The following is a 26,807-nucleotide window of genomic DNA, read 5'->3' as shown; positions in this document are numbered from 1 at the left end:
TAAAAAAAAAAAAGTCTTCATAAATTCGTATGCGACTCCGCGGCTGGAGGTGCAGGCTTAATATATCGCACAGCTGTTAATTTTGGTTTCTTTTTTGGTAGCGGCGCTTAAATACTCATTTGCTTGCAGTTTCCATCCCGGTAAGGAAGTGTAAACACAAGAAATACAAAAAATAGCACAACGGGCAAAGTCCCAAAAATCCCGCGCAAACCAGGCGGCTGTGGGCAGGCCGGAGCCCCCAGGGGAACTCGTGGCGCGAGGGGTCCAGTCGCGCGCACCGGGCGCCCCTTCCCCACCTGCCGGGAGGCGCGCGCCCGCCGCCGGGACCGCCCCTCGCGGAGGCCGCGGCTCAGCCCCCGCCCCAATTGGCCGAGGCCGTGGTTCTCTGACGCGCGCGCGCGCACACAAAGGCCCGGATGGGCCGCGATTTCCGGCGCGCTGCCCTCGGGCGGTAGGGGTCGCGATTTCGGTGGCCCTTGTCCTGCTCGGCTCCTTCTGGGGCATGTGCGGGCTTGTGTTTCTAGAAGGGAAATGGAGCAAGCAGCCGGGCGATGACGGGCAGCCCTAAGCCCTCTGACCGAGGTCCTGCCGCTTCCTACGTCAGGAGCCTACTCCGCACATAGTAAGTTCGAGCGCCCCAGGGGCCGGGGCCCGCGAGTAGAATAGTCGCCGAAGCCCTGGGTGGAGCGCTGCTACGGCCCGTGAGGGGAACTGGGCAGCCTGGGGGAACCGCCACCCCACTCGAGGCGCGGAAAACCCAGCTTGGTGAGGAGCAGTTGTCGGCCGGGAAGCGCGTGGGCAGTTCTGGGTTTGCGCCGTGACTTGGGTCTCTCCGCTTGCTGGGGCTTCCAGCGTTTTCCCTGCGCGCAGCCTTTGTGCATTTTGTGGAAAGGGTTCGCGGAGGTTTTGCTGGAAGGAGGGGCGCTAGTAACCGCCCGGGGCTCGGGCCCGCGCGCGCGCTCCCGGCGGGCGGGCGGAGGGCTCTGCGCGCAGCTGGGTGGAGGTCACGTGGGCGAGGGGCGCGGAGGCCGGGCCGCCTCCTAGCTGGGGCTGGAATAATGACAGGTGTCTGCTCCGCAGCCAGTCGGGAGCGGGCGCGGAGTCTGGGCGAGGTCGGGCTGGTTCTGTGGACAGGTTGACTCAGCTTTTCCTCTTGGGCTGGTCAAGTTCGGACACGTTCTGAGTCCGCGTAAGAGGAGCTAAGCCCTGACTTGTCTCCAGCTGGGCTATTTAAACCGCGACTTTTGCCAGCTGTATTCACTGTGGTAACAGGCATACAGCAACCATTCTCTAGTGATCCAGGTAAGGACCCATTTGCAGATGGCTTTAGTTTTAGTAAACGCAGCTTTATTTAAAGGTATTATTTTAAGTTTTTATCGTTTTTTAATTTTCTTCCCCACCCTTAGGCAGATGTGCAATACCAACATGTCTATGTCTCCTGATGGTGCTGTAAGCACCTCACAGATTCCTGCTGCGGAACAAGAGACCTTGGTTGGTATTTTGTCTCAAAGTGTAACTTTAAAAAAAATTTACTTTATGATGTAGTCAGCTGAATTCCGTTGACCACCCTAATCATAGCATGGCTCTTTAAGTGAAATTGTATGTACATAGCTTAAATTCTGCTACTCAGGCATAACTGTGGAATCAAAGTTAACTATAAGAAACAGTATTTTCTTAGCTTTTCACCACACTGGATTTAAAAGTGAGTTCCATTCCATTCTTAAGCTTGGATGCTGAAGTTTATTATATGACAGTTTTTTTCTGTTTTGACTGGTTAGCATTTAACTTTTTAAATGGTTCCTAAAAGTCACAAAAGTAATTCATGCTTATAGAAATGTAGAAAGTAAAAAGTGAAAATTCTAGTCTTTTGACTGTCTTTTAAATTTTTAAAAAATGTATATACCCTTGTATATATGTGGACATGTGAATTTTAATGTTATTGTTCTGTTCTAGTAAAATGAGATTAAACATAAGTACATCCATGTCAAATAAAATTACAGAATTGTTTTTAATGGCTGCATAGTATTTCACAACAGTAGGCCATTTAAAAAAATTTATGCCTTTACTCTGTTTTAATTGCCTTTAGTTTTTGAGTATTACAAATAGTGCTGCTTTGTACATATATTCTAACACAAGTGTTACTTAAATATTTCTGTAAAAAAGATTTTATAGGCTAACTCATGGGTCTTAAATTATATATATATGTGATTGCTACTGGTAACTTGCTAGCTCACCAAAAGATCATTAACAGTGTGGGGCTAAAAAAAATATTAAAATTTTTCCTCCCACCTTCTAAGTTCTAGCTGGGCTAATAAACTAACAGACAGATTAACAGGAGAAAATCAAAGTTTTAATAAGTGGGCATGGGTAATTCACATAATCATGAAAGTTCCAAAGACAGTGAGGCAACATTGGATGTATAAGACATTTTTGGACAGGAGAAAAGCGGGGATGGGGTATTAGATTTGAAAAATGAGAGAGGGGCAATTTACAGGTATTTGAGGAATAACAGAACTTACTTATTTTTCCTTACTTAGAAGGAAAATTCGTGCTAGGCAACTCAGAAGTGGGGCAGAGGGTATCTAGCTAACTGGTCCCGGCAAGGCCTACTATTTATCATACTTAATTCAAATTAGGCTAAGGCGACATCCTGTGATCTCCTTCCTAAAGCAGGTTTTTCTGTCTGAATCTCTTGGGAAAGGTGGGGTGGGGAGGAATGGTCAGAAATTCTTTCTGAGTCCTTTGTTTCCTGATAAACAGCTTAAAATCAGTATCCCAAAAAGCAGCTTCAGTATAGCAAAACTTTGGTTCCCTTTAGTCTAGTTGGGTGGCCCTGGAATACAGGTCATATGTTTTTCTTTTTTTTTTTTTAAATACACCTGTGTTGATTTGAGAGAGAGGAAGGGAGAGAGAGCTAGAAACATCAATGGTGAGAGAATCATCATTGATCGGCTGCCTCCTGCACGCCCCCTACTGGGGATCAAGCCTGCAACTCCAGCATGTGCCGGGATCAGGAATGGAACCTCGATCTCCTGGATCCTATGTCAACTCTCAACCGCTGAGCCATGCCTGGTCGGGCTGTTTTTCTTTTTTTAGCAATACCTATCACTTACTGTCTGGTGCATGGTATAGAAGAAGCTCAATAAATGTTTATCAAGTAGATAATTGAAATGGAGACCAACTAAGAGGCAGCATGATATAGTAGGAAGAAAATTGTGGCTTGTAATTGAGGGACATGAGTTGCAGTCTCAGATCTACTCTTAATTATCTTGTCACCTTGGTTTGGTTATTTAAATTCTCATTCTTCAGGAACCTAATCTGTAGAAGGAAAAGATTGGCAAAAGGCCCCACACTAAAGATTTATTTATTTTTCTTGGATTTTGTAATTTAGTTTATAGTAAGCTCATTGGAATATTCCATTTATGGCTGAGTTTGTAAGGTAGGAAGCAGATGACAAATAGCTGGAGGAAAAAACGTAATTTTCACTGGATTGGCATGGATACTGGCTTTGATGGCAACTGCTAATACTTGAGAAGTCTATTTGGATAATAATTAGGTCCTAGCATTTTTTTTCAAACTCCCTAGACGGTCTGTGGTATTCAGTTTATGTAGTCTGTTACATTTAGTGAAAACATTATGTAACTTATGACTTATTTTTTGAAGGATAACCTTATGAGATTGTTAAATGTGTCTGCTACCTTTATTGAAATTATGGACATGTTTGCAGTGGGGCTTATAGTTTTGTAATAATTTTGGAAGTATAATAGCAAATTTTTTTTCATAGGTTAGACCAAAGCCATTGCTTTTGAAGTTGTTAAAATCTGTTGGTGCACAAAAAGACACTTATACTATGAAAGAGGTAAGCTGAACTAAGAGCTAATGAGATAACTAATGTCTTACTAGCATTTTACTATATTTCCTTTCCTAATATGTAGTACCTAGATATCTGGGCAGAGTTAAGGTTTGAAAAAATACATTTTAAGGTTTTATTTAACTAAATCAGAAGCACTGCCCCTGCCTCCATAAAATTAAAAGGAAAAGATTTGAAAGCAGCTTTTTAAAGGGTTGTTAGTATAGGTAGTTGTGAATGTGGTTGCTGGTTTAACCCTCTTCAGATAAATATTGAATGTATTTGAAACTAACAATTTTCTTTAATGCGCAGAAATGATATTTCTATTTCAGGTTATATTTTATCTTGGCCAGTATATTATGAATAAACGATTATATGATGAGAAGCAACAGCATATTGTGTATTGTTCAAATGATCTTCTAGGGGATTTGTTTGGAGTACCAAGTTTCTCTGTGAAAGAACACAGGTAAATTTTTCAGTTTAGTCTATTGTAAAAGGCCAGCTGGGTAAATGTTTGAGTTTACCTCCACCCTCATTCCCTTTTGTCAAAGAAAAATTGTTACATATAAAAGATGCTAAAATTTAATTTCTTAGCAGTATAGCATACAGGGTGGGACCAAAGTAGGTTTACAGTTGTATGTGAAAGAGAGTTTATTCTTGTATTATTATTTATTAATTATTGTTTGGAGATGTAATTTTTGGTATTAAAATTATCTTTGACTTGAATTCTGATATGTTGAGAGGTTATATACTAGGGAAATTATTGACTTGGAAAAGGATATGAATAGGAATATTTATTTTTGTGAGTTTAAGGAGCTGTATCATCAGTCCCAAAGGTAAAAAGAAATAGTTGGATTTGGCACTTCCCCCTTAACCTTGAGAATTAGAAATAATATCTTGTGACCAAAAAACATAGCATGATATCAGTGAATACTGGAATAAGTGAATTGTCTTCCTATTAGGATATAAGTTCCTTGAGAGCAGAGATTTGGTTCTATTCTTTTCCCCGTTTCTAGAACAGTGATTGATGTATAGTAGGTTCTCAGTCTGTATTTATGAAATGAAGGAATACTGCTTTATCTTTAATACATTTTAAGATCAAGGAAGAAAATCCATTAGATGACTGATCCAAGGTTGATGAAAGTCATAATTAAGTTCCTATAGTGGGTTTTTTATAATGCACTACTTTGTTTAGGTAGTCTACTTCTAAACACAGAGCTAGACAATTTCTTTTTGAAAATAAGTACATATGTTAACCCGCCTTCTGTGTTTATACCCATTCTCTGCGGTTTGTTAAAGTCCAAACAAGGCCCATTTCAGGAAATGGAGACAAAATCTTTCAGCTAGAGGGACCCTAGTAGTGATTGTAAAAAGTAGCTGTATGTAATTATTCTGCAACTGATTATGGTGCTTTTTAAGACCTAGAAGCTTGATGTAATTTGAATGCAGTGATTTAAAATTTGGTTTGTGTGCACTAGTTCATATAATGCATTTAAAAGTCTGGTTAACTCCGGTTTAGTACATTTTTATCTTAAAATATACATTTCTTTTTTTTCTCCCTACAAGGAAAATATACACAATGATCTACAGAAATTTGGTAATAGTCAATCAGCAGGGTAAGTTAATTTTTGAATACCATAAACATATATCATGAAAATATTTTTAAGACATTTTGTATATGTTTAGTCATTTTATAATTATAATTCTCTTTAAAAGTTGCTTTAATTTTAATAAAAATATGATAAATTTAACAGGAAATACATATGAACAAAACAACATAACCCTGAGGTTCTAATGCAGATTTACAATATGTAAGGTTAAATGTCTGTTTACATCAGTTTAAGCCTTGGGATATTAGAGTTAGAATTTGTTTTGAAAGGTAGATCATTTCAAAAGTTCCTGCTTAGTAGAGAAGTGATCAAACCTGAAATGTATTGAAAGGCTTTGGGAAGTAATATATATACCTAGGTAGGACCATTTGAAAGGATGGGTATTTTTTGTTGTTTTTTTTTTACTTTTATAATAGACAAAGCTTTGTTTACCAATTTGTTTAGGCAAGTGGCATTTTACTTTCCTACCTTAAGACTTGTTCTTAACAGGTTATTTTTAGGTTACTTATCCCTTTAATAATCTGACAAAAGCACTGGGTTCTCATTCTAGAAAGATACACATATATAGTGGTATGCTGGTAAATGTTTAACAACCCATTCTCCAGGGGAAAAGGCCTGATTTGTAGTGGTTGCTGATTTCCATGTTGTAAATACTCCCACCATGGCCATTTGTAGGATACAAACATACAGAATTGGGAAGAGATGTGCATAGTGTGTGCTTGAGTGATGCTAGGAGCTGGCTCCAATACACCACAGATTTCTTAAAGCCCATTCTAGGAAGTCAGTTGAGAACTGTTCTCAAAAAAAAGAAAAAGAAAAAGAACTGTTCTCAGAAGCTTTACTTCCCAGAACCCAATATGTACTGACCACTCCTTTGTGCTCCTACTATTCTGTATTTAAATTTTGTTATAATGCTTTGTTACAATTGTTTACATTTCTTTTTTTTTAAAAAAATATGTTCTTACTGATTTTAGAGAGAGAGGACGGGAGAGGGATAGTTAGAAACATGGATGAGAGAGAAACATTGATTGGCTTCCTCCTGCACACCCCCAACTGGAGAGTGAGCCCACAACCCGGGCATGTTCCCTGACTGGGAATCGAAACGGTGACCTCCTGGTTCATGTGTCAACGCTCAACCACTAAGGCACACCAGCCAGAGATATTTCTTTCTTATGTCCTGTTCAGGTCTGCATTCTGCATCACATACACGCAGTACAGTGTTTTATTAATACGGTGTTTAGTAAATGTGTTGAGTACTTATTCTTCCAAAGTTAGGATTTAAGACCCAGAAAAGGGCATCACCATCGGTAATTATTAGTCTGGTGACTTTATTATTTTACAAAGCTCTTTATGAAGTCAAATGAAGGCAAATAAACAACTATAGATAGTATCTGTAGTAGTTTTTTCTGTTTTCTAAAGTATTATCTCTGATGTATTCAGTTAAACTAACCTTGGTAGAATTTTGAAAAACACCAAAAAATAAACAAACATTGGTAGATTACTAAGAAAATTATGGTAATGAGATGGTAACTTGTAGATTACTTATGTTATTTCCATTCTGAGTTTGTTTCAGGTTTCAGTTTAGTAGCATTAGCTTTAGAACTCATAGTGTTCTAAACCTTGTCACACCTAAGTGCTTCCTTTTTCATTACATCTGCTTTGTAATACCTATTATACTAAAAATATGTATATGTACAACTTAAAATAAGTGTAATACCTTCCTCATACAGAAGAAATAAACTATTATGACATTGTATATAATTTCAAATTGTTATTACTCAGGCCTGACTTCCCATTAAGGTGAAAATGTCTCGGAGGGAACAGTAAAGCACATTGGATTATGATATTTAGTAATTTGTATACCTGAAACTTTGACTTTTTGAGATCTGTGCCTGTATATCCAATTAAAAACTAAACTCACCCACCTGAATAGGTTTCATCCACTTTAGTTCAGTATCTTCTCATTCAAATCTGTTTATCTTCTGCAGTTTCTGTCTTGGTGAATGGTACCACCCATTTATCCACCCAGGGTAGAATCTTGGAATCCTCTAATGTCTTTCTCCCTTGCCTTGTATATCAGACACCCTGATTTTTACCTTTTTAATTTCTCTGGAATTGATCTTTTTTCCATGCCTTAGTTTAGGTTTTAATACTTTTTCATTAGTAATACTAAACCTATACTTAGTTTAGGTATTTTTGTAGTTAATGTCCAATACTGGTTTTCCTGCCTCCGCTCTTTTTCTATTTTGCCTGAGTGATTTGTCACTCCTGTGCTTAAAAAGACCATTTAGGGGTTCTTTATTGCTCTCTGGATAAAATACTTGTGCACTAGCAAGTCAGTTTTATCTTTTGGATTATACCTTTTTTTTTTGAAATATATCTTTATTGATTTCAGAGAGAGGAAAGGAGAGGGAGAGAGAGAGACAGAAACATCAATGATGAGGGAGTCATTGATCGGCTGCAGCCCACAATCTGGGCATGTGCCCTGGCCAGGAATCGAACCTTGATCGCCTGGATCCTAGGTCAATGCTTAACCGCTGAGCCACGCCCGGCTGGGCTGGATTATACCTTTTTAATGGGGAGTGGTTGCAACAGTACCTTAGGGAAGATTCTGAAGTATCAGCCAGAAAGAGTGCGGAGAAGCGGGATTGCCAGTATGAGTGTTCCTTGCAGTTTTCATCCTTGTGTTGTTTAGCAAGACAGGATCCTTTATGGTCCTATTTACATTCCAGTGATTGTAAGTAGTTTCCTGCAAAAAGCACTGATAGTTCATGTCCGGATGTTTTGTTTACACAGTGTTCCCTCAGTATGGAATGGCCTTTTCTAGTCCTACTTCTACACCTTCTTTGAAACCTTTCCTGATTCCTTGTTCCTCATACCCCGTCCTGTCCCTCCCAAAAAATCATTCTTCGCCACTGATTTATCTTACACTTTTATTGTGTGTGTTATACTTTATAATTATTCTCATGTATCTTCTATATTGAAAGTGGTTATCTTATGTACATCTCCAGAGTCTAACACAGCGATGGCACCTGGGAGACACATATTTAATGTTTGTTGAAAAGTTAAATTGTGTGAGCATTTTGTCCTGGACTATCTATTGAGTAGCCCTTTCTTAGTTTGTGCTTTTCTGTTTTTATTTTCTATCAGAACCATCAAATTTAGGCACATCTGTGAGTGAAAACAGGAGTCACCTTGAAGGTGGGAGTAATCAAAAGGTAATTTTGAAATTAATTCATTCTAGTAAGATTCTTGGAAATTGGAAAGGTTACTAAAACTGAGAATTAACTTTCTGGTGTTACAAGTTAAGATGTGTGTCTTTTTTCCCTTGAATGCTTAGGATTCTGTGCAAGAGCTGCAGGAAGAGAAACCTTCATCTTCAGATTTGGTTTCTAGACCATCTACCTCATCTAGAAGGAGAACAATTAGTGAGACAGGTATTTTTGAATATTTGTCATTTTCAGACAGCTTTTTAGTGTTCATTTTCTAATGAAATTAGCACATTTAGGCTTAATGAAATTGTGCTTTTTTATTTTTATTTAGGTGAATGAATTTCTGAGTTTCATTCTTAGTTTTATGTGGTTTATTTGGTTTAAAAATTGCTCTCTTGGCAACATTTTTCTGGTTGACCACAGCAGGCATGGTTTCCTTTGCCCCCTGGATTTTATAGTTAGCCAGCTTCCTAGTCAGGATAACAGAGGACAAGGAGATAAACTCTGTTTCACTCATTGTTCTTAGTCACCTTAGCAGTTAAAGTATTTGTTTCTAATAAATGATAAAACATCAATGAGTTTGAAAACGGCAAATAGCGTCTTAGAAATAAAGACAAGATAAAGAAAATAGTTGAGAATTTGAGAGGCTGTTGCCTAATCAGAAGTCATCATAACTAAAACTATATGAATCAGGTGAAAGAAGATCAGTGACGTAGAGAAACCCAGATTAGAATCTTGTACATAAGGACAGAGGATGTCTTATTAAGTACATGGGGCTGGAACAAAAAGTTAGTTATTTGGGGGAAAATTCGATTTGTATTTGTAACTTATGCTGAAGTGAATTCCAGATGTACCTTCTAAGTATATTAAGCATTTTTCAGAAAAAAAAGTCTTGTATCTTAAAGTTTGATTTATGACAGAAATCCTAGATTATTTGTTTAATATAAACTGTGGATAGATTAAATTGTGACTTAATGGAGATAATGTCCTGAAAGAACTTTAAAAGGCTTTTAAAAATAGTTCTCTGGACAAATCCAATGAAACATTGTTGACTGTTGAAACAGCAGTTTAATTTTATTGGAACTAAATTTTAGTACAAACAGGTATCTCATGACAGCTCAGTTTCTAAATAAATCTGTGTAGCAATTAACTTGTTTTTCCTTACATATCCAGAAGAAAACTCAGATGAATTACCTGGTGAACGTCAAAGAAAGCGCCACAGATCTGATAGTATTTCCTTTTCCTTTGATGAAAGCCTTGCTCTGTGTGTAATAAGGGAGATACGCTGTGAAAGAAGCAGTAGCAGTGAATCAACAGGGACCCCATCAAATCCGGTAATCTTCTTGTTTAAATAAAATGACTTATTTTAATAATACTATTTTTTTAAAATCTAAGTTTGGCAGTTCTAATATTCAGGTAGAATGCACATATATGATATGCAGTTGCTACTGTACACAGTGGTACATTTTTTTCTCCTCTTTTTTTCTTTTTTTTAATATTTATAAAAGTTGATTTAAACCAACCTGGTGCCAATATGCCAGGGAGCAAGATCTCAAATGCTCCTGGTAAGTTTTTTTCCAAATAAACATATGTAGATCTTTATCCCAACCCCAGGTTTGGGGAGAATGGTGTAAGGTAGTGGAGTTGCATTGAGATGTGTTGGTAAAATTAGTACCAATATTAATAGTTATTAATGTCACCCTATATATTGGAGAATCTTGCAGGCCACAATACTAGTAGTAAATTCAAATAAATTAGAGTATAGGGTAGTCTGAGAATTTAGAAGTTTTGTGTGTTTTTTTTAAGATTTTTAAATAGATTTTTAGAGAGAGAGAAACAGTGGTATGGGAGTATAACGTTGATCGGTTGTCTCCTGCACACCCCTGACCCGGGATTGAGCCCCAACCCGGGCATGTGCCCTGTCCAGGAATCCAGCTGGCAACCCTTTGGTGCATGGGATGATGCCTAACCAACTGAGCCACACCAGCCAGGGCAGAATTTAGAAGTTTTTTTTTTTTAAAAAAATAAGGTAACAAAAATGAAAATTTGATTCAGTTAGATATTTTAGGATTCTAAGGCAAATTTGTCTTGACTATTTAGAATAAAAATATTATTTTTACTATAGTTGCCAGCAAATAAGTTGGCAGAGTCTGAGCTTCACATTTGCCATATGTAGATCTAGACATCAGGAAAGTCTGTTTACTAGTGCTGTGAAATGGGTATATTATTGCATGGATGACAGATACCAGTACTTTTTGATTGATAAAAATTCCAAAGTATTAGCCAGGAGTAAAATTCTTAAGAGATGTCACTGAAAGGAGTTCTGTGAAGTTTTTGCTAATAAGAGTACTTGGAAAATGGAATATTTTCTTGTCATTAAACATTGGTCTTTAAAATTTTATTAAAATGAGAACATTTGTGATATTGCAGTGCCTCGTGGTCCTTATTCTGGATCTGAGTGGTTATTTTTTAGTTCTCTAGAAGATGTAAGGGACTGAACCAGTTGTGATAGTAACCCTATTCTTTTTATGTATTCTTGTTGCTTGTATTTGTTTTTCTCTTCCAAAGCAGTTATTTTGTGGATATAGATGTGAACACTTCAGTTAGTATTTAGTAGAGCTGTTACTTATGTAGGCCACTAGATGGCATGGATAGAGCAAGTTTATTCAGTAGATATTTAAGTGTCTTTTCTATGCCAGGTTCCATTTGGGGAGATACACCATCAGTAATTAAATAATTAAAACATTTAGTAAATGCTGTGAAAAAATATAGGTTTTTGAAAGCAGATATGTGTGATCTGAAAATTGAATCCATTAAAAGAAAACTTGATGTGTATACAAACTTCATGTTCGGATAATTGTATTCCTTACAATGTCCCATTAAACTTAGTTTTTTAAAAAGTTAGTTTGAGAATTCTAGGTAAATGATATTTAAAGTCCTTGTTGCTTTCTACCTGGAACCACTGCCTTATCAAAGCAATGTAGAGGCAATTCCTTTTGTTTTGTTATTTCTATCCTACACTTTCTTCAAAAATTCCTTTCTATTAGAAATCTTGTTTTTCAGGTTAAGTCCCTAGTTGTGAAAGCTTTTGGTAGGGCAATTTTAAAATTTATTTTACTTCATATAAGAATGTTATAGTCATCATTTGGTCTCATCATTTACCAATTTGTAAATGGAGTTAAAGGAAAATGTATTTCCCTCCCATCTTTTCTTTACAGTTTAACAAATTTCTGGAACCAAGGCTATATATTCTAGGCTCTATACCAGGCAGTTTACATGATATTTTATTATCTCAGCAGCTTCAAACTTTATTTATAGATGGGAAAACTGTGACTCAGGGGTTTCAAATAATTTAAGATCCCTTAACTAATAACTGTCACAAGTGGAATTCAGATAAAACCAGGGATTTCTGACTTAAAAATGTAATATCTTTCTAAATCAAGCCTGTCTGGTGCTTTTAAAATATACAGTATTTAAAGTTTCTGGGTCATTCTCTTTAGAACATTAGCCAGAACTTTTAAAAACTTTTAATATTACTTTTTTCATAGTGCCCTAGAACCAGGGTGGGCAATTTTTTTCTGTAAAGAGCCAGATACTAATATTTTGGGCTTTGTAGGCCATATGGTCTCTGTTGCAACTACTCAACTTTTGCCATAAGGCAAAAGCAGCCATAAATGATAAGTAAATAAATACGCATTGCTGTAATCAATAAAAGTTTATTTATAAAAATTGCTGTGATCAATAAAGCTTTATTTATAAAAATAGATGGGTGCTGGGTCAGTTTGCTGATTCCTGCCATAGAGGATGCTTTCTGGGACTTAGTTTTTCTTGTGATTTACCCTCTTATTCTAAACTTAGTGTACTAAAGACTACTTCATTGAAATACTGTATCCAGTGTGTTGGGTTACTTTATTAAAGATATTGTAGTCTACCTTGACTTCTGATTTTATCCTGATTGTTAATAGAGCCCTTGTTAGGAATTAGAACTGCAACTTGATGAATGCTGCTTTTACTACTGCTTTCTTAACCTCACTTAAAAAAACACACCAGTATTTTGACTTTAGTGGTTATAAAATAATATACTTTGGCCCTGGCCATTGTGGCTCAGTTGGTTGGAGCATCGTCCTGTACACCAGAAGGTGGTGGGCTCAACTCCTGGTCAGAGCACATGCCCAGGTGGCAGGTTTGAGCCCCAGTCAGGGTGTGGGTGTGTACTGGAGACAGCCTATAGATGTTTCTCTCTCACATCCTCTCTCAAAAATAAATAAAATAAAACAATATACTTTGTTTTTGTTTTTATAAATGATGGAAACCTTATTAGAGATCATTTAATTTAAACTCCTTTCATAGATGAAGTAACTGTTGCCTTTATATGTTAAATATGTCCAAGGTTTAATAGCTACTTAGTGGCAAACCTAGAATAAAAATGTATGTATCCTAATTCCTAGACTTTATATACTTTGTCTAGTTCTAGCCTTTTGCTTTGCATGTGTTCCTACCCTTAGCCACTGACAGCAAATACTAAGACTGAAGGTCTTATTAGGTTCTTATCCTAGTCTAAATTTTTTTTGGATTTCTAATGACTGAAACAAAAAAGATTTAAACTACAGCTTCTGGAAGAACCATTTGTTCTTGCAGGTCTTCGGACTTGACCTTGGCCTCCCATTGGGACTTGCATTTCAGAGCAAGGTCTTTGGAGATGTCCTTGTTGACAACAGTTTTGTCCAAGGGGACACCCACAGAGTACTCTTGTGGGCATGAGGTGATTGTAGTTATAAACTTTCACAAAAGACTTGATTTTTGTCTTGCTGGCAGTTTTCTTCTTGCCCATGGCAGCTGTCAGTTTGCAGCGACAGCAGTCAATTCCAGCCACCAGAGCATGGCTGTAGGGGCTGTCTAATGTGCTGTCATCGGTGTTCACGTCTGGCCAGGAACAGGATCAGTGTTCACATCTGACCCGGGTTGCATAAACTTGCCCATTTATACAATAACCACTCAGGGCTACAGCAGAAAGGAAGTTTTTACACTATTAGTTAGAGACCTAAAATGAGGGATCACATTGGCAGATACAGAATTTTTTTCTGAAAATTTTTTTGAAATAGCTTTCAAAAAATTATTTCTGAAAGCTCCTCCAAAGAAATTCTCAGAGTTCATTATAAAACATAAATCTCATAATTATTGTTGTAGCTACTAGCATCCTTCCAATCTGAAGATATAAAGATGATTAAGACACAGTCTTAACTTTTTTTTTAATCCTCACCTGAGGAGTGAGGGTATTTTTTTCATTGACTTTAAGAGAGAGTGGAAAGGGGGGGAGAGAGGAAGAGAGAGAGAGAGGAGCAAGGGACACATTGATTGGTTGCCTTCTGCAACGCCCCAACCCATGGTGGGGTTTGAACCTGCAACCCAGGTATGTGCCCTTCATGGGGAATTGAACCTAAGACCAATGCACCACAGGCTGATGATCTAACCACTGTGCCATGCCAGCCAGGGCAACTTTTTAAAAAAATCCTTATCCAAGGATATGTCTTTTAATTGATTTGAGAGAGAGAAGCATTGATGTGAGAAACATCAATCAGGTGACTCCCACATGTTCCCCGACTACGACCTGGGTATGTGCCCTGACTAGGAATCGAACCCACCACCTTCTGGTGTACAGGATGACATTCCAACCAACTGAGTCACACCAGCCAGGGCCATGGTCTTAACTCTTAAAGTGAGCATAATTCAGATAAGAAACAAGTGTTCATAATTATGTTTCACGTAATATGTGTGGGGAAATATAATAAGTAATATATAAGTAGTAAAAATAATAAAATAAAGTAAAATAATAAAATAAAAATAATAAAAATAATAAAATAATAGTAAAAATAATAAAATGTTCATAGAGTTTTTTAAGATATGATTTGACAGAGACTTTGGCAAAAAAGGATGAGCAGGTCTTAAAAACTAACGCAGTTAGGGAAGGTGGAAGTTGAAGTGCCAAGTTTGGTTGAGGAAACAACCTAGATCTGGCTGATAATATTTATGGGAGGAAGGGAGTGTCTTGTTGGAGATAAGCTGAAAATGTTAATATAATCATATTGTATTATATGTTGAATACCAAGGAGATTTGCCCTTTTTCCTAAATGAGGTGTTTTTTTAAAATGTTAAATTCAGTCTTTCTTTAAAAAAAAAATCTTTATTGGTTTCAGAGAGAGGAAGGAAGAGGGAGAGAGATGGAAACATCAATGATGAGAGAGTCATTATTGGCTGCCTCCTGCCCGACGCCTACTGGGGATTGAGCCCGCAACCCAGGCATGTGCCCTGACTGGGAATCGAGCCATGATCTCTTGGATCCTAGGTCGATGCTCAATTGCTGAGCCATTCCAGCTGGGCTATAATGAGGTTTTGAACAGGGAAAATGATGTAGTAATGACCCAGAATCTTAATCTCGTGTCAGTGTGCAGGATAGAACTGAGGAAGAGTTAGGCACAGGGATGATTTAGGAAGCTGTTACAGAGGCCAACAAATAATGTACAATGTCACTTTTTTTTCCTCGATGTTTCTAGGATCTTGATGCTGGTGTAAGTGAACCATCCGGTGATTGGATGGATCAAGATTCAGTTTCAGATCGATTCAGTGTAGAATTTGAAGTTGAGTCTTTCAATTCAGAAGATTATAACCTCAGTGAAGAAGGACAAGAACTCTCAGATGAAGATGATGAGGTAGTTTTATTTTCTGTAATTATTATCTAAAATTTTTAAAGTATTTTTCATATTTGTTGACTTATGACATTGAAATAATATATTCAGATTTCACTTTAAATACTTGAGCTTGATTTGTTCAAACTAGAATATTGTTACGTGGACTTCAGGCTTTGTAATTTCTTGTCTGATATATATATATTTTTAAATTTATCTTTATTGTTGAAAGTATTACAGATATCCCTTTTCCCCCTCATTGATCCCCTCCACCCTGCATCCACCCTCCCAGGCCTTCACCATACCAATGTCTGTGTCCATGAGTTACGCATATATGCATATAAGTTCTTTGATTAATCTCTCCTCACCCACTCCCCAACCCCTGCTTTCCCACTGAGATTCATGTCTGTTCCATGTTTCTATGTCTCTGGATCTATTTTGCTCCTCAGTGTATTTTGTTTATTAGATTCCACATATGAGTGAGACCATGTAAAATTGAATTAGGAAGAATCAGAAAACCTGAATAGGCCAATAACAACTGATGAAATGGAAGCAGTAAAAAAAAAAATAACTTCCAGCAAACAAAAGCCCTGGTCCGGATGGCTTCACAGGGGAGCTTTCTAATTCTTTAAGTTGTGGGGTTAGATAGTTTTACTAAAAATGTTTCTTGCTTTTTGAGGTAGTCCTGTAGTGTTATGAACTTCCCTCTTAGGACTGCTTTTGCTGTGTCCCATAGATTTTGGGTTGTCATGTGTCATTTTTATTTGTTTTCAGGAAGTTTTTGATTTCTTTCTTGATCCTATTGGTAACCCATTCATTGTTTAATAACATGCTATTTAGCCTCCATGTGTTTGAATGTTTTTGAATGTTTTTACTATAGTTGATTTTTAATTTCATGTCATTGTGATCTAAGATGCTTGATATGATTTCACTCTTCTTGAACTTATAGAATCTGGTTTTATGTCCTAACATGTGGTCTGTCTTTGAGAATGACCCACGTGCATGAACGTATATTCTGCAGCTTTGGGGTGAAATGTCCTATAAATGTCAATTAGATTTATCTCATCTAGTGTGCCATTTAGAGTCACTGTTTCTGTGTTGACTTTTTGTCTGGAAGATCTATCCAGTTAAGTCAGTGGGGTGTTAAAGTCCATGACTATGACTGTACTGCTATTGATCTCTTCCTTAAAGCCTTTAAGGTTATTATTGATAGGTCCTTATTTATTGCCATTTTAATTCTTTATGCCTGTGTTTCTCTATTTCTTGTTATTACAGCAGTACCTTTAACATTTCCTGCAATGCTGGTTTGGTGGTGATAAACTCCTTTAGTCTTTTTTTGTCTGGGAAGCTCTTTATTTCACCATCTATTCTGAATGACTGAATGATAGCCTTGCTGGATAGAGTAGTCTTGGTTTCTGATCCTTGTTTTGCATTACTTTGAATACTTCATGCCATTCTCTTCTGGCCTGTAAAGTTTCTGATGAGAAGTCATCTGACAGCCTTGTGGGAGCTCCTTTGTAGGTAAAAGGTTGCTTTTCTCTTGCTGCCTATAATATTCTCTCTTTGTCTTGAATTTTTGGCATTTTAACTATGATGTGTCTGGGCATGAGCCTCTTTGGATTCTTCTTGCTTGGGACTTTCTGTGCCTCTTGAACTTGTGTGACTTTTTCCTTCACCAGGTTAGGGAAGTTTTCTGCCATTATTTCTTCAAACAGGTTCTCTAACCCTTGCTTACTTTCAACCTCTTCTGGCATTCCTATAATGCAAATATTGTTACATTTCATGTTGTCCCACAGCTCCCTTAAACTGTCCTGTTTTGAGGTTTTTTAAAAAAATATATAGCTTTATTGATTTAAAAGAGAGGCGGCAGGGAGAGGGAGAGAGATAGAAACATCAATGGTGAGAGAGTCATTGATTGGCTGCCTCCTGTGTGCCCCCCATTGGGGATTGAGCCTGCAGCCAGGACTTGTGCTCTGACCAGGAATTTTGAACCTCTGTCTCCTGGATTATAGGTCAGTGGTCAACCTCTGAGCCACGCTAGTTGGGCTGTCCTCTTTTTTAATTGTTTTTTCTTTTTGGATCTCTGTTTGAGTGATTTTTTTTCTACCCTGTCTTCTAATTCACTGATCTAATCCTTAGCTTGTTCTAATCTGCTGTTTATTCCTTCCAATGTATTCTTTATTTCTGCTATGTCATTCTTCATTTCTGACTGGTCATTTTTCATAGTTTCTGTATCTTCTTTCATGCTGTTGAGCATCCTTACAATCAGTAATCTGAACTCTGTATTTGATAGATTGCTTATCTCCATTTCATTTAGCCCTTTTTCTGGAGACTTCTCTTCTTCTTTCATTTGGAGCTTTTTTTTTTTCTTCCCCATTTTGGCTGCCTATTTGGGTTTGTTTCTACATATTAGGTAGGCTTGCTAGGACTCTCAGTCTTTTTGGAGGGTCTCTGGTGCAGGCCAATGTCAAACACTGTTTGTGACTGGCCTTGAGGTCCCCTCTGTCGGGGCTGGGTGCATTTGGACAGGATCAAGATGCACACCAAAGTCTGCTTTTCCAAGGCCCAGGTCCAGAAGCAGATCAGGCAAAGACTCAAAGCACTCTGAAGTCTGCCTCTGCCTGCAGGCTGATTAATCTGATTCTCTTAATGAGCTTCAGGCTGTAGAAACGCCAGGGGTAGGGTGAATGGTTTTCCAGCAGGGTGGGGTAATTGCTTCCCCTCAGGCAAAAGGTGCTTGGAAGGTAAATGTCTGCCTGAGAAAGATGTCCTCTGCAGTATGGGAGAATGATTCAGCACAGGAATCCAGAGGGGTGGCCTTGAGCTCTATCTCCAGAGCCTGCAACACTAGATTCTCCTCACAGAGCTCCAGTCCACTCTGCCCGTCCTTTGCTGGAGCCCAAGGTGCGTGGCTGCACACAAAACTTTGTGCATTGGCTCTTTAAGAGGGAGAGTGCCTGCATTTCCAGCCGTCTCTCCCTGGCAAACAAAAACCCTGCTGTTTTTCACAGCCAGATGTTATATGTGGGCACCTTTCTCAGTTCTGGTGCTCTTGGCTGGGAAGCACAGCCTGGGGTTTAGGCCCCAGAGTCCTCAGTGGGAACCCCCCACAGCTGAGATATCCCTCTGGACCTTCAGCTGCTGCTTGTGGGAGCCCAGCCATCCCTCTTGCACCTCCACACTTCCTGCCAGTCTCTATGTGGTCTCCACTTTTCCTCCTTGGTTATGATGGTGCCCTCCAGCTCGTCTTCAGTTGCAGTTGATTATTCAGGATGGTTTTTCTATATTTTAGTTGTAATTCCAGTTTGGTCCTGGGAGTCAGTGTAGCTTCCACTCAGCCTGCTGCTGTCTTTAATCTCTCCTGATTTATATTTTTATAAATACGCCAAGAAGTAAGTAGACCTGAATGAGCATTGTTATAATAGTCTGCTCATTAAAAATACTTAATTTGGTTCCCCTCTATTAGTGTTAATTTACTTTTTATAAAAGTGAAGCATGCGTGCAGTTATATAAAGTCACATAGTATCTCTAGATCTGTTGCCTACATTTCTAGCTGTTTCATTGTTATTTAATAATGTTTACAAAATAAGATGCTTGTACTGAGTATTTTGCTTTATTCATTTTAAATATCCTATGTGACTTTTTACCATATTGGCTCAGGATTTCCCTAATCTCCATTTCTCCCCTTTTACATTCCCTCATTCCATTTGACCTTTGTCTCAGAATTTCTTATATATAGTAGTACATGCTATTTCTTTAGAACTTACTAAGAAGCCTTCTTGGTAGAAAAAATAATGGATTTATTTTATTAGGTATATCAGGTTACTGTGTATCATGCTGAAGAGAGTGATACAGATTCATTTGAAGATGATCCTGAAATTTCCTTAGCTGTAAGTATACATCTATTTTTAAGGTGTCAAAAAATTACATTGAAGTCAAGATTAGAATATGTCTAGTCTACTTCCCCGTCAGGCAATTTTTATAAAGTTAAAATCTTTAAAATTTTAATGATTGAAAGCATTTTTGTTCTTTTATTCATTATGTTGGGATCTGTTGCTACATTTCTTTAGTTTTTTGAGATGGAATTTGAACTTTTAAAGAACATTATTATGGAAGGTGATCTAAGATGGCGGTGGAATAGGCAGAAGGTACACCCACCTCTTCCCAGGACTAAACTGGAAATACAGCTAAAATATAGAGCAATTAACCTGAATAACCAACTGAACACTGGCTCAAGGGAAGTCTTATAACCAAGGATTTATGGAATAAGCCACATTGAGACTGGTAGGAAGGACGGAGATGCAAAAAGGGCTGGCCCTGCTCCCATGGGCCGCAGCTGAGAGTCTAGAGGGATGTATCAGCTGCAGAGGTTCCCCTTTAGGAGCTGGAGTCTCAGTCCGAAGCCAGCCCTCCAGCCCAGAGCACCAGAGCCAGGAAGAGGTGCCCATATAACATCTGGCTGTGAAAAGCAGTGGGATTTCTGTCTGCCAGGGAGAGGTGGGATTCTGCTAGAAATTCAGGCACCGTCTTAAAGGGCCAACACACAAAATTTTGTTCACAGCCACTCACCCTGGACTCTGGAGGAGGGAGAGTGGAGCAGACTAGAGGTGTGTGAGAAGACGGGGGTGAGAGCTAAGGGGACAACTGCTGGGACCTCCTGTGCTGAGTCCCTCTTCCTCATCACAAACCCTGTCGTTCTTGGGTGGAGCGTGCCACTCCATGCAGCATCTGCCTGGGAGAAAGCAATTGCACCACCCTCTGTTCTCCTGGTGGGCTCACCCTGTGGAGCTTCTGCCCTGCTAAGGAGTCAGCAGCCTGGGCTGGGGCTTAGTGGTCTGGGCAGACTCAGGGTATGTCAGTGACTGAGTTGTGTGACTTGGGGGCAGGGACTGTTGCCGTCACTTTCCGGTGATCCTGACTGGTGCCTCCCCTCACTGTAGATCCGATAATCCCATTCTCCTCGCTCCTGATGGCCCCACCCTCTTGACTCTTGGTGGTTCCACCCTGTCAAGGTCTGGGCATGATCCTGGACAGTGAGTTGTGTGACTCTGGGGTGAGGACCATACCCCCCAACTTTCCCCACACCTGACCAGGACCTCCCTCTCTGTGGACTCCCAGCAGCCCCTCCCTCCTGAGATCAGGCTCCTGGCAGAATCTAGGAAAAAAGACCTGAGTTGTGTGGCTCTCAGGAAATTTTTCTCTCACATGCCCAACCAGTGCAGAGCCTTCCTGTCACACTGCCAAATCTTAGTTTGTTTAGGCCTGATAAACTCTGCTTTCCTCACCCTGACTACTCCCTGAGACCCTGCCCACCACAAAGGTGTATGAGGACTCAGTGGGTGGCAGCTAGACTTACTATACCCTGGGACATTTGCTGAGTGGTCTCAGACCCAGCACTGGCACCAAGATTGAACCCATATAGATATGGAGAACAACACTTCTTGCCCCTACCTGGGCACTCAGAACCTATTGCATGCAACTGGAGGACTGCCAGAGGTTCTTTTCAGTGGCTGAGGCTAACAGGTAGCCAGCAGGCAGAGGCAGGCGGAGGCGGACCTTGTGGTTTCTAGGGACTTTTGCTGACCAGCCCCCGGGTCCAAAGCTGGTAAAAGCAAGCCTTGGCACACAACTTAATCCTTCCTGCACACACCCAGGCCCAGCAGAGGCAGCCACAAACCATGGATCACTTTGCAGCTCCAAACAGGTTGCCCAGGGCCAGTCATAGACAGCATCTGACATTGATCTGCACCAGAGTCCCTCCCAAGAGGCCTCACAGACAACATCAGAGCAGGATCCATTAAGCTTCACAAGTGGCATATCCAAAAGATGTTGGCAGGCACCAAACACTGATGAGCTGAATTCTGCTTCATGTGGTCAGCACCTGCACAGCAGCTTGTGCACTGTGGTCGGGATTGATCCTCACAGTCAGCCAACCTGAGGGTTGACTGCACACATGAATGGGCCAATAGCAATCAAGAGTCAGTTACAACAGGAGAGCCCACGTAACCCACACAAGGGACATATCTGGATCACCCAGTGCAGGTGATCAAGGAGACTGCGCCAGTGGGTCCCACAGGACACCTACTACATAAAACCACCCTACCAAGACTAGGAGACATAGCAGATCTACCTAATACACAGAAACAGAGGAAGCCAAAATGCGGAGGCAAAGAAACATGCCCCAAATGAAAGAACGAGAAATCCCCAGGAAAAACGAAATGAAATGGAGGTAAGCAATTTACCTGACAGAGTTCCAAACAATGGATATAAGAATGCTCAGGGCACTTAGGGGGATAATGGATGAAATCAATGAGAACTTAACCAAAGAAACAGTCAATGTAAAAAAGGTCACAGAAACCGTAAAGAAGAACGCGTCAGAAATGAAGAGTACATGAGGAGGAATAAACAGTGGGTTGGATGGTGAGGATCAAGTCACGGATTTGGAAGACAGGGGAGAAGAAAACGCCCAGTCAGAGCAGCAAACATAACATTACTATGGAAAACGTCACGTATGTACAGCATACACAATAGCTCAGGTATACTTATCACCAGCCTCTAATAGTTACCAAAATTTGCCAGTCTTGTTGATTATAAACATTTTTATATTATTTGTATTAGATATGCCATTAAAGAAATTAAGACTTAATATTACATGCTTCACTGGGTTCCTGAGGTATTGGAAGTTTTTTTAACGGAATATTTGCTTTAATTTCTGTTAATATTGCCTTTTATATTTGAATAGGAAATCTAACTTTTCTTTCTGAGTTGAAACAATTATCCAGATGCAAAAGTGAAGTTGTAAAATTTCTGAAAATTTTTTTGCTATATTAGAACATAATTCAAGTAATTAGACTCATTTGATGTCAAGTTGAGTGCAGTGTTTCAGATACAGATTTTGCAAATTTTGGGGCTTTTGGAAGGACCCCCAACCCCTGATATTACAAGACCTTTGTCTGGTTTTATCAGTTATAAGAAACTTACTTCAACTTGAGAAAACCAATGTGAAAGAATGAACATTCTCAACGTTTCTTGCTAATGTCTTATGTCATTTGTTAGGCAATTTAGATATGGTTACATTATTCATGGCAAGATAGGCAGGACCTTTTATGGCAAGTGTTACGTATAGTATCCTCAGGCAAGAACCGTGATTCAGTTAAGACAGGGAGATGGGGATGTTAGGGTAGTTCCTTATCCAGACTGCATGGTGAGAAGGTTTGAGAAGTAAGTTGGGATAGGGAAAGGCAATGAGCACTTACAGAGTTGAGAACATGGGGAAGGCTGGACAAGTAAGGGGCATACATTTTGGATAGTGACAGGGATGACAGATTTTAGCTGGCAGTTGTTGTTGAAGAATGTTTCAGCATTGCTTTTGTGGGTGAAGTTAGGGAACACTCAGCGGAGAGCCCTGGTTTTAGACCACTTCTAAAGGAGTCAATGGCAGATTGAGTGGTCATTTCATCTAGATTGATTGGGTGGACTCGGGCACTATCCAGGGTTGAGGCTTTAAGGGAGTGGAGTGGGTGTAAGTCTCATTACAGAATAGATTTACCCCATAGCATTTGTTTTAACTCACTGAACCAGCTGTGTATCTGTGTCCTCCAACAGATAACTCTATAGGTGCATGGTTAAGAGTTTAGCTAGGAAAAAGTACTTAAAAATCTCATACTTGAGGAAAGACTGTTTACTTGTTGAATGTTTTATATAAACATGTAATGCTGAAAATTGAGCTGTGTGATACATTTACCTTAGACATATTAATGTTACTGTTAATATGACTAGTCACTAAAGGGTTACAGAAACTAACTCTGTCTTATTTCACTGAAGGACTATTGGAAGTGTACTTCATGCAATGAAATGAATCCTCCTCTTCCATCACATTGCAACAGATGTTGGGCCCTTCGTGAGAATTGGCTTCCTGAAGACAAAGGGAAAGAAAAAGAAAACATGCCTGAGGAAAGCAAACTAGAAAACTCAACACAAGAAGAAGAAGGCTTTGATGTCCCTGATTGTAAAAAAAGTACAGTGTGTGATTCCCAAGAATCATGTGTTGAGGAAAATGATGAAAAGATCACACAAGCCTCCCAGTCCCAAGAAAGTGAAGACTATTCTCAGCCGTCGACTTCTAGTAGCATCATTTATAGCAGCCAAGAAGATGTCAAAGAGTTTGAGAGGGAAGAAACACAGGACAAAGAAGAAAGTGTGGAATCTAATTTTCCCAGTAATGCTATTGAACCTTGTGTGATTTGCCAAGGCCGACCTAAAAATGGTTGCATCGTCCATGGCAAAACAGGACACCTTATGGCATGCTTTACCTGTGCAAAGAAGCTAAAAAAAAGAAATAAGCCCTGTCCAGTATGTAGACAACCAATTCAGATGATTGTGCTAACTTATTTCTCCTAGTTGAACTGTTTAGAAAAGTAGCCTAGATTTGCCCTGCTGAGTGTGCCTCAGCGGTTGAGCTTTGATCTAGGATCCAGGCGATCTCCGTTCAGTTCCTGCTCAGGGCACATGCCTGGGTTGTGGGCTTGATCCCTGGTCTGGGGCATACAAAAATAAGTTCCACTTTCTCTTCAATGAGAAGTACAGTGTCTGATCTCTTAAAAAATATTTTGGAGATCCAAGGTGGTGGGAGACAAGGTGGATGTTACATTCACCTTCCAGGACCAAACTGGAATTATAACTAAAATGTAGAACAATCTGAATAACCAGCTAAAGTTTAGCTGAACAGAAATTTTATAACCAAGGACTTAGAAGAAGCCACATAGAAACTGAGAGAGAAAATGACTGACTTCAAGAAACCACCAGCCCCGGCCAGGTGGCTCAGTTGGTTGGAACATCATCCTGTACACCAAAAAGTAGTTTGTCCTGGTCAGGGCAAATACCTAGGTTGCAGATACGATTTCATGTCAGCGCGGGAGGCAGCCAATCAATGTTTCTCCTCCCCCACCCATTTAAAAATCAATAAAAGCATCCTCTGATGAGGATTAAAAAAAAAAAAGGCATATTTTATTTTAAAAAAAGGGGGGGGGGGGGAAGAAACTGCCAGAATGCTACTGTAAACTCCCATTTCAAGGAAATGGTGTGGTGTTTGTAATGGATAAATTTGAAGAGACAGCCAGTAGTAGTCTCATCTGTGACATTTCTGCTTCTGATAAGATCTTTTAAGAAAAAAATGCACTTTTTATTTTAACTTCCTACAACTGTATGGTTACCACTTGGTAATAAAAACAGCGCCCCTCCCCAATACTTTCAGGAGAACATTTAAAGTGTAACTAACTTAGTACCTTTCATGTAAAGAGAAAAGTTTGTGTAAAAGACTTAATATTTAAATTTTAGATATTCTTAAACCTTTTGATCCTTAGTTTCTGTTTTCAGAACCTGTTAAAATACTCTCCGAACAAAAAAGAAATTGGCAGTTATATTTGCTCTGCCAGTAAAAATGTTCTTGTCCAGCTTTGGTTTAGTAAAGGATAGGTGGTAATGTCAGTTTGAGAATAACCATCATTTACCCACAGACAAAACTTTAAGACTCCCTAGTACAATGTGGACTTGTCCTAGGCATCTTAACCTATATGTCAGGCTCTTTTTCACACCTAATTTCATGATTTAGTGCAATCTGTTGTTTAAGTTGAATTGTTAAGGCACTTTGAAGTGCCTTCGTGGGCTGGGTTTCACAGTTCCTGGTAGTTAGGTTTCAGACCTTTGCTTATGCCCAGTTTTGGAACCAGTGAATTGACAAAGAGTAATTAAGAAATTTAATAACAGCTGGAAATGTCATAACTTTGCTCTAAATAGTCTAGAAGTTTTGCATCACGTTTCATCAAGAATGATAGGATCAGAACAAAGGATTCCAAACTATCTCAAACTGCATAGGTTAACATCTTGATTTATATTTAAATATGAATCTTTAGCAAAATAAATTACCACTTTGATTGAAGGTCCCCAGTGTTTTACTCCCGTGTATGACAGTTGTACACCCTCAGGTAAGACAGTAAAATCGACTGAACTGTGTTTAGAATAGAACTGAAGGATAATTTCACACAGTAAGTTTGTGCCAGTTACTAATTAAACTGTAAAAACAAAACTGCACACGTGACTTACCCATGTGTACACATGCAAGTAGGAAACAAATGGCTGATGCAATTATTACCTTAGCCATAGAGTGGCCCTCAAATACAGTAAAGCTTTATTAATTTGGGATTTGTAATACTTCAAATATAGAACTAAGTAGAATTAATCTTTTCTGAGGAGAGTTGGTAGTAAAAATGAGATTATAAACACTACATTTAGGGTATGTTAATGCAATGACTGTGCTATTTACAGAACATTCGGATCTGTGCAAATAGTCTCTTTCAGGCCTATGCATTGCTAAGGTAGTCTTGATTGTCTAATCAAGTTTTGGTTTAGTATACTTAAATTTATTGATTTACAAGTTAAGGATTTATTAAATGTTTAAGAATTGTTTAAAGAATGTGATTATTGGATCTCAAAAACACTTAATATTTTCCCATAATAATGAGTCTTGTTAAAATAGAAATTATATTTGAATACCATCCTTTTGTGTAACCAGAGGTACAGGTCTGAATATGCTTGGTTTTGGAATGGCCACGCCTGCCCACTTTGGAGGTACACATATCAGTGAGCAACCTGATGTAATTGGGAGCCTCCAAGGTACTGAGTAAGGCCAACTTGAGAGAATGTTAAATTTTAATAGGGCCATGACATGTGTTTCCCCTCATCCTGTTCACATGGTACCACATTTCTTTCTGGTCGTCTTATGTGGTTTCTCAACAAGTAATAGTGAACTGTCTCTCCTGGAAGGGATGTAGCCTGGGCAGGGAGGGGCTAGCTAGCCACTGTGCCACTTGTCAGCATGAAAAATCCCTCTTGTGATTGCCTGTAATTTCTTTGGGTCATGTACGAAACTACATTCCTGAGGTCAAGAACCTCTTCTTGATTGGGATACACATACATACAGGTACTCAGTAAGAATTTATTGAATGAGTCAAAGCACTGAGACTGGAGTCTTGAAGCTGACTTTAAAGCAGGAGCCTGTGGGCCCCCAAGCTAGACTAGGGTTAGCTGTTGGCATCATTTAGTTTAGATTTTTATTTTTAATAAGGGTTCTAAAGACACTGATTAGTGTAGGTCTGTAGGCTCGTGACGATGACTGCAAGTTATGAGGTGTATTGTGAGAAGTTTGTAGTGGCACTTTATGGTTGGTTGGGTTCTGAACTGGGTTTTGATTTAGCATTTACAAAAATTTCTTCAGCTTAAAAAATACCCGTTGTTTAGATTGTGGCCATATTGTCTAGGATATAGCCAGCTTTCAATTATATGTAATAGGGAATTTTTGACATTTACAAATGATGTTTTAAAAGGATAAATATCCACTAGAAGGTGTTCAGAAGTGTTGAATATGTTAAATTGTAAAATGGATTGTAGCCAGTCT

General features: G+C 39.0%; 1 protein-coding gene across 4 annotated transcripts; it reads left to right on the top strand.

Moving 5' to 3' along the window:
• Nucleotides 1–205: 205 nt before the first annotated feature.
• MDM2 (MDM2 proto-oncogene) lies at nt 206–26,807 on the top strand. Of its 4 annotated transcripts, none has more exons than XM_081130497.1 (12): nt 410–622; nt 1,168–1,302; nt 1,407–1,491; nt 3,785–3,859; nt 4,183–4,316; nt 5,417–5,466; nt 8,611–8,678; nt 8,801–8,897; nt 9,846–10,006; nt 15,224–15,379; nt 19,168–19,245; nt 23,180–24,699. In XM_081130497.1, exons 3-12 carry the CDS (start codon nt 1,411–1,413, stop codon nt 23,753–23,755), a joined length of 1,476 nt encoding a protein of 491 aa, XP_080986623.1. In that variant the 5' UTR covers nt 410–622; nt 1,168–1,302; nt 1,407–1,410; the 3' UTR covers nt 23,756–24,699. The 4 variants fall into 4 exon arrangements, with proteins under 4 accessions (XP_080986624.1, XP_080986621.1, XP_080986623.1 ...); XM_081130496.1 differs by having other exon boundaries at nt 1,081–1,302; XM_081130495.1 differs by lacking the exon at nt 1,168–1,302 and having other exon boundaries at nt 388–622; nt 23,180–26,807.

Source organism: Miniopterus schreibersii (genome assembly GCF_964146895.1).
Source record: "Miniopterus schreibersii genome assembly, chromosome: 2".
NCBI lineage: Eukaryota > Metazoa > Chordata > Mammalia > Chiroptera > Miniopteridae > Miniopterus > Miniopterus schreibersii.
This window is presented reverse-complemented; position numbering and strand designations above follow the sequence as displayed.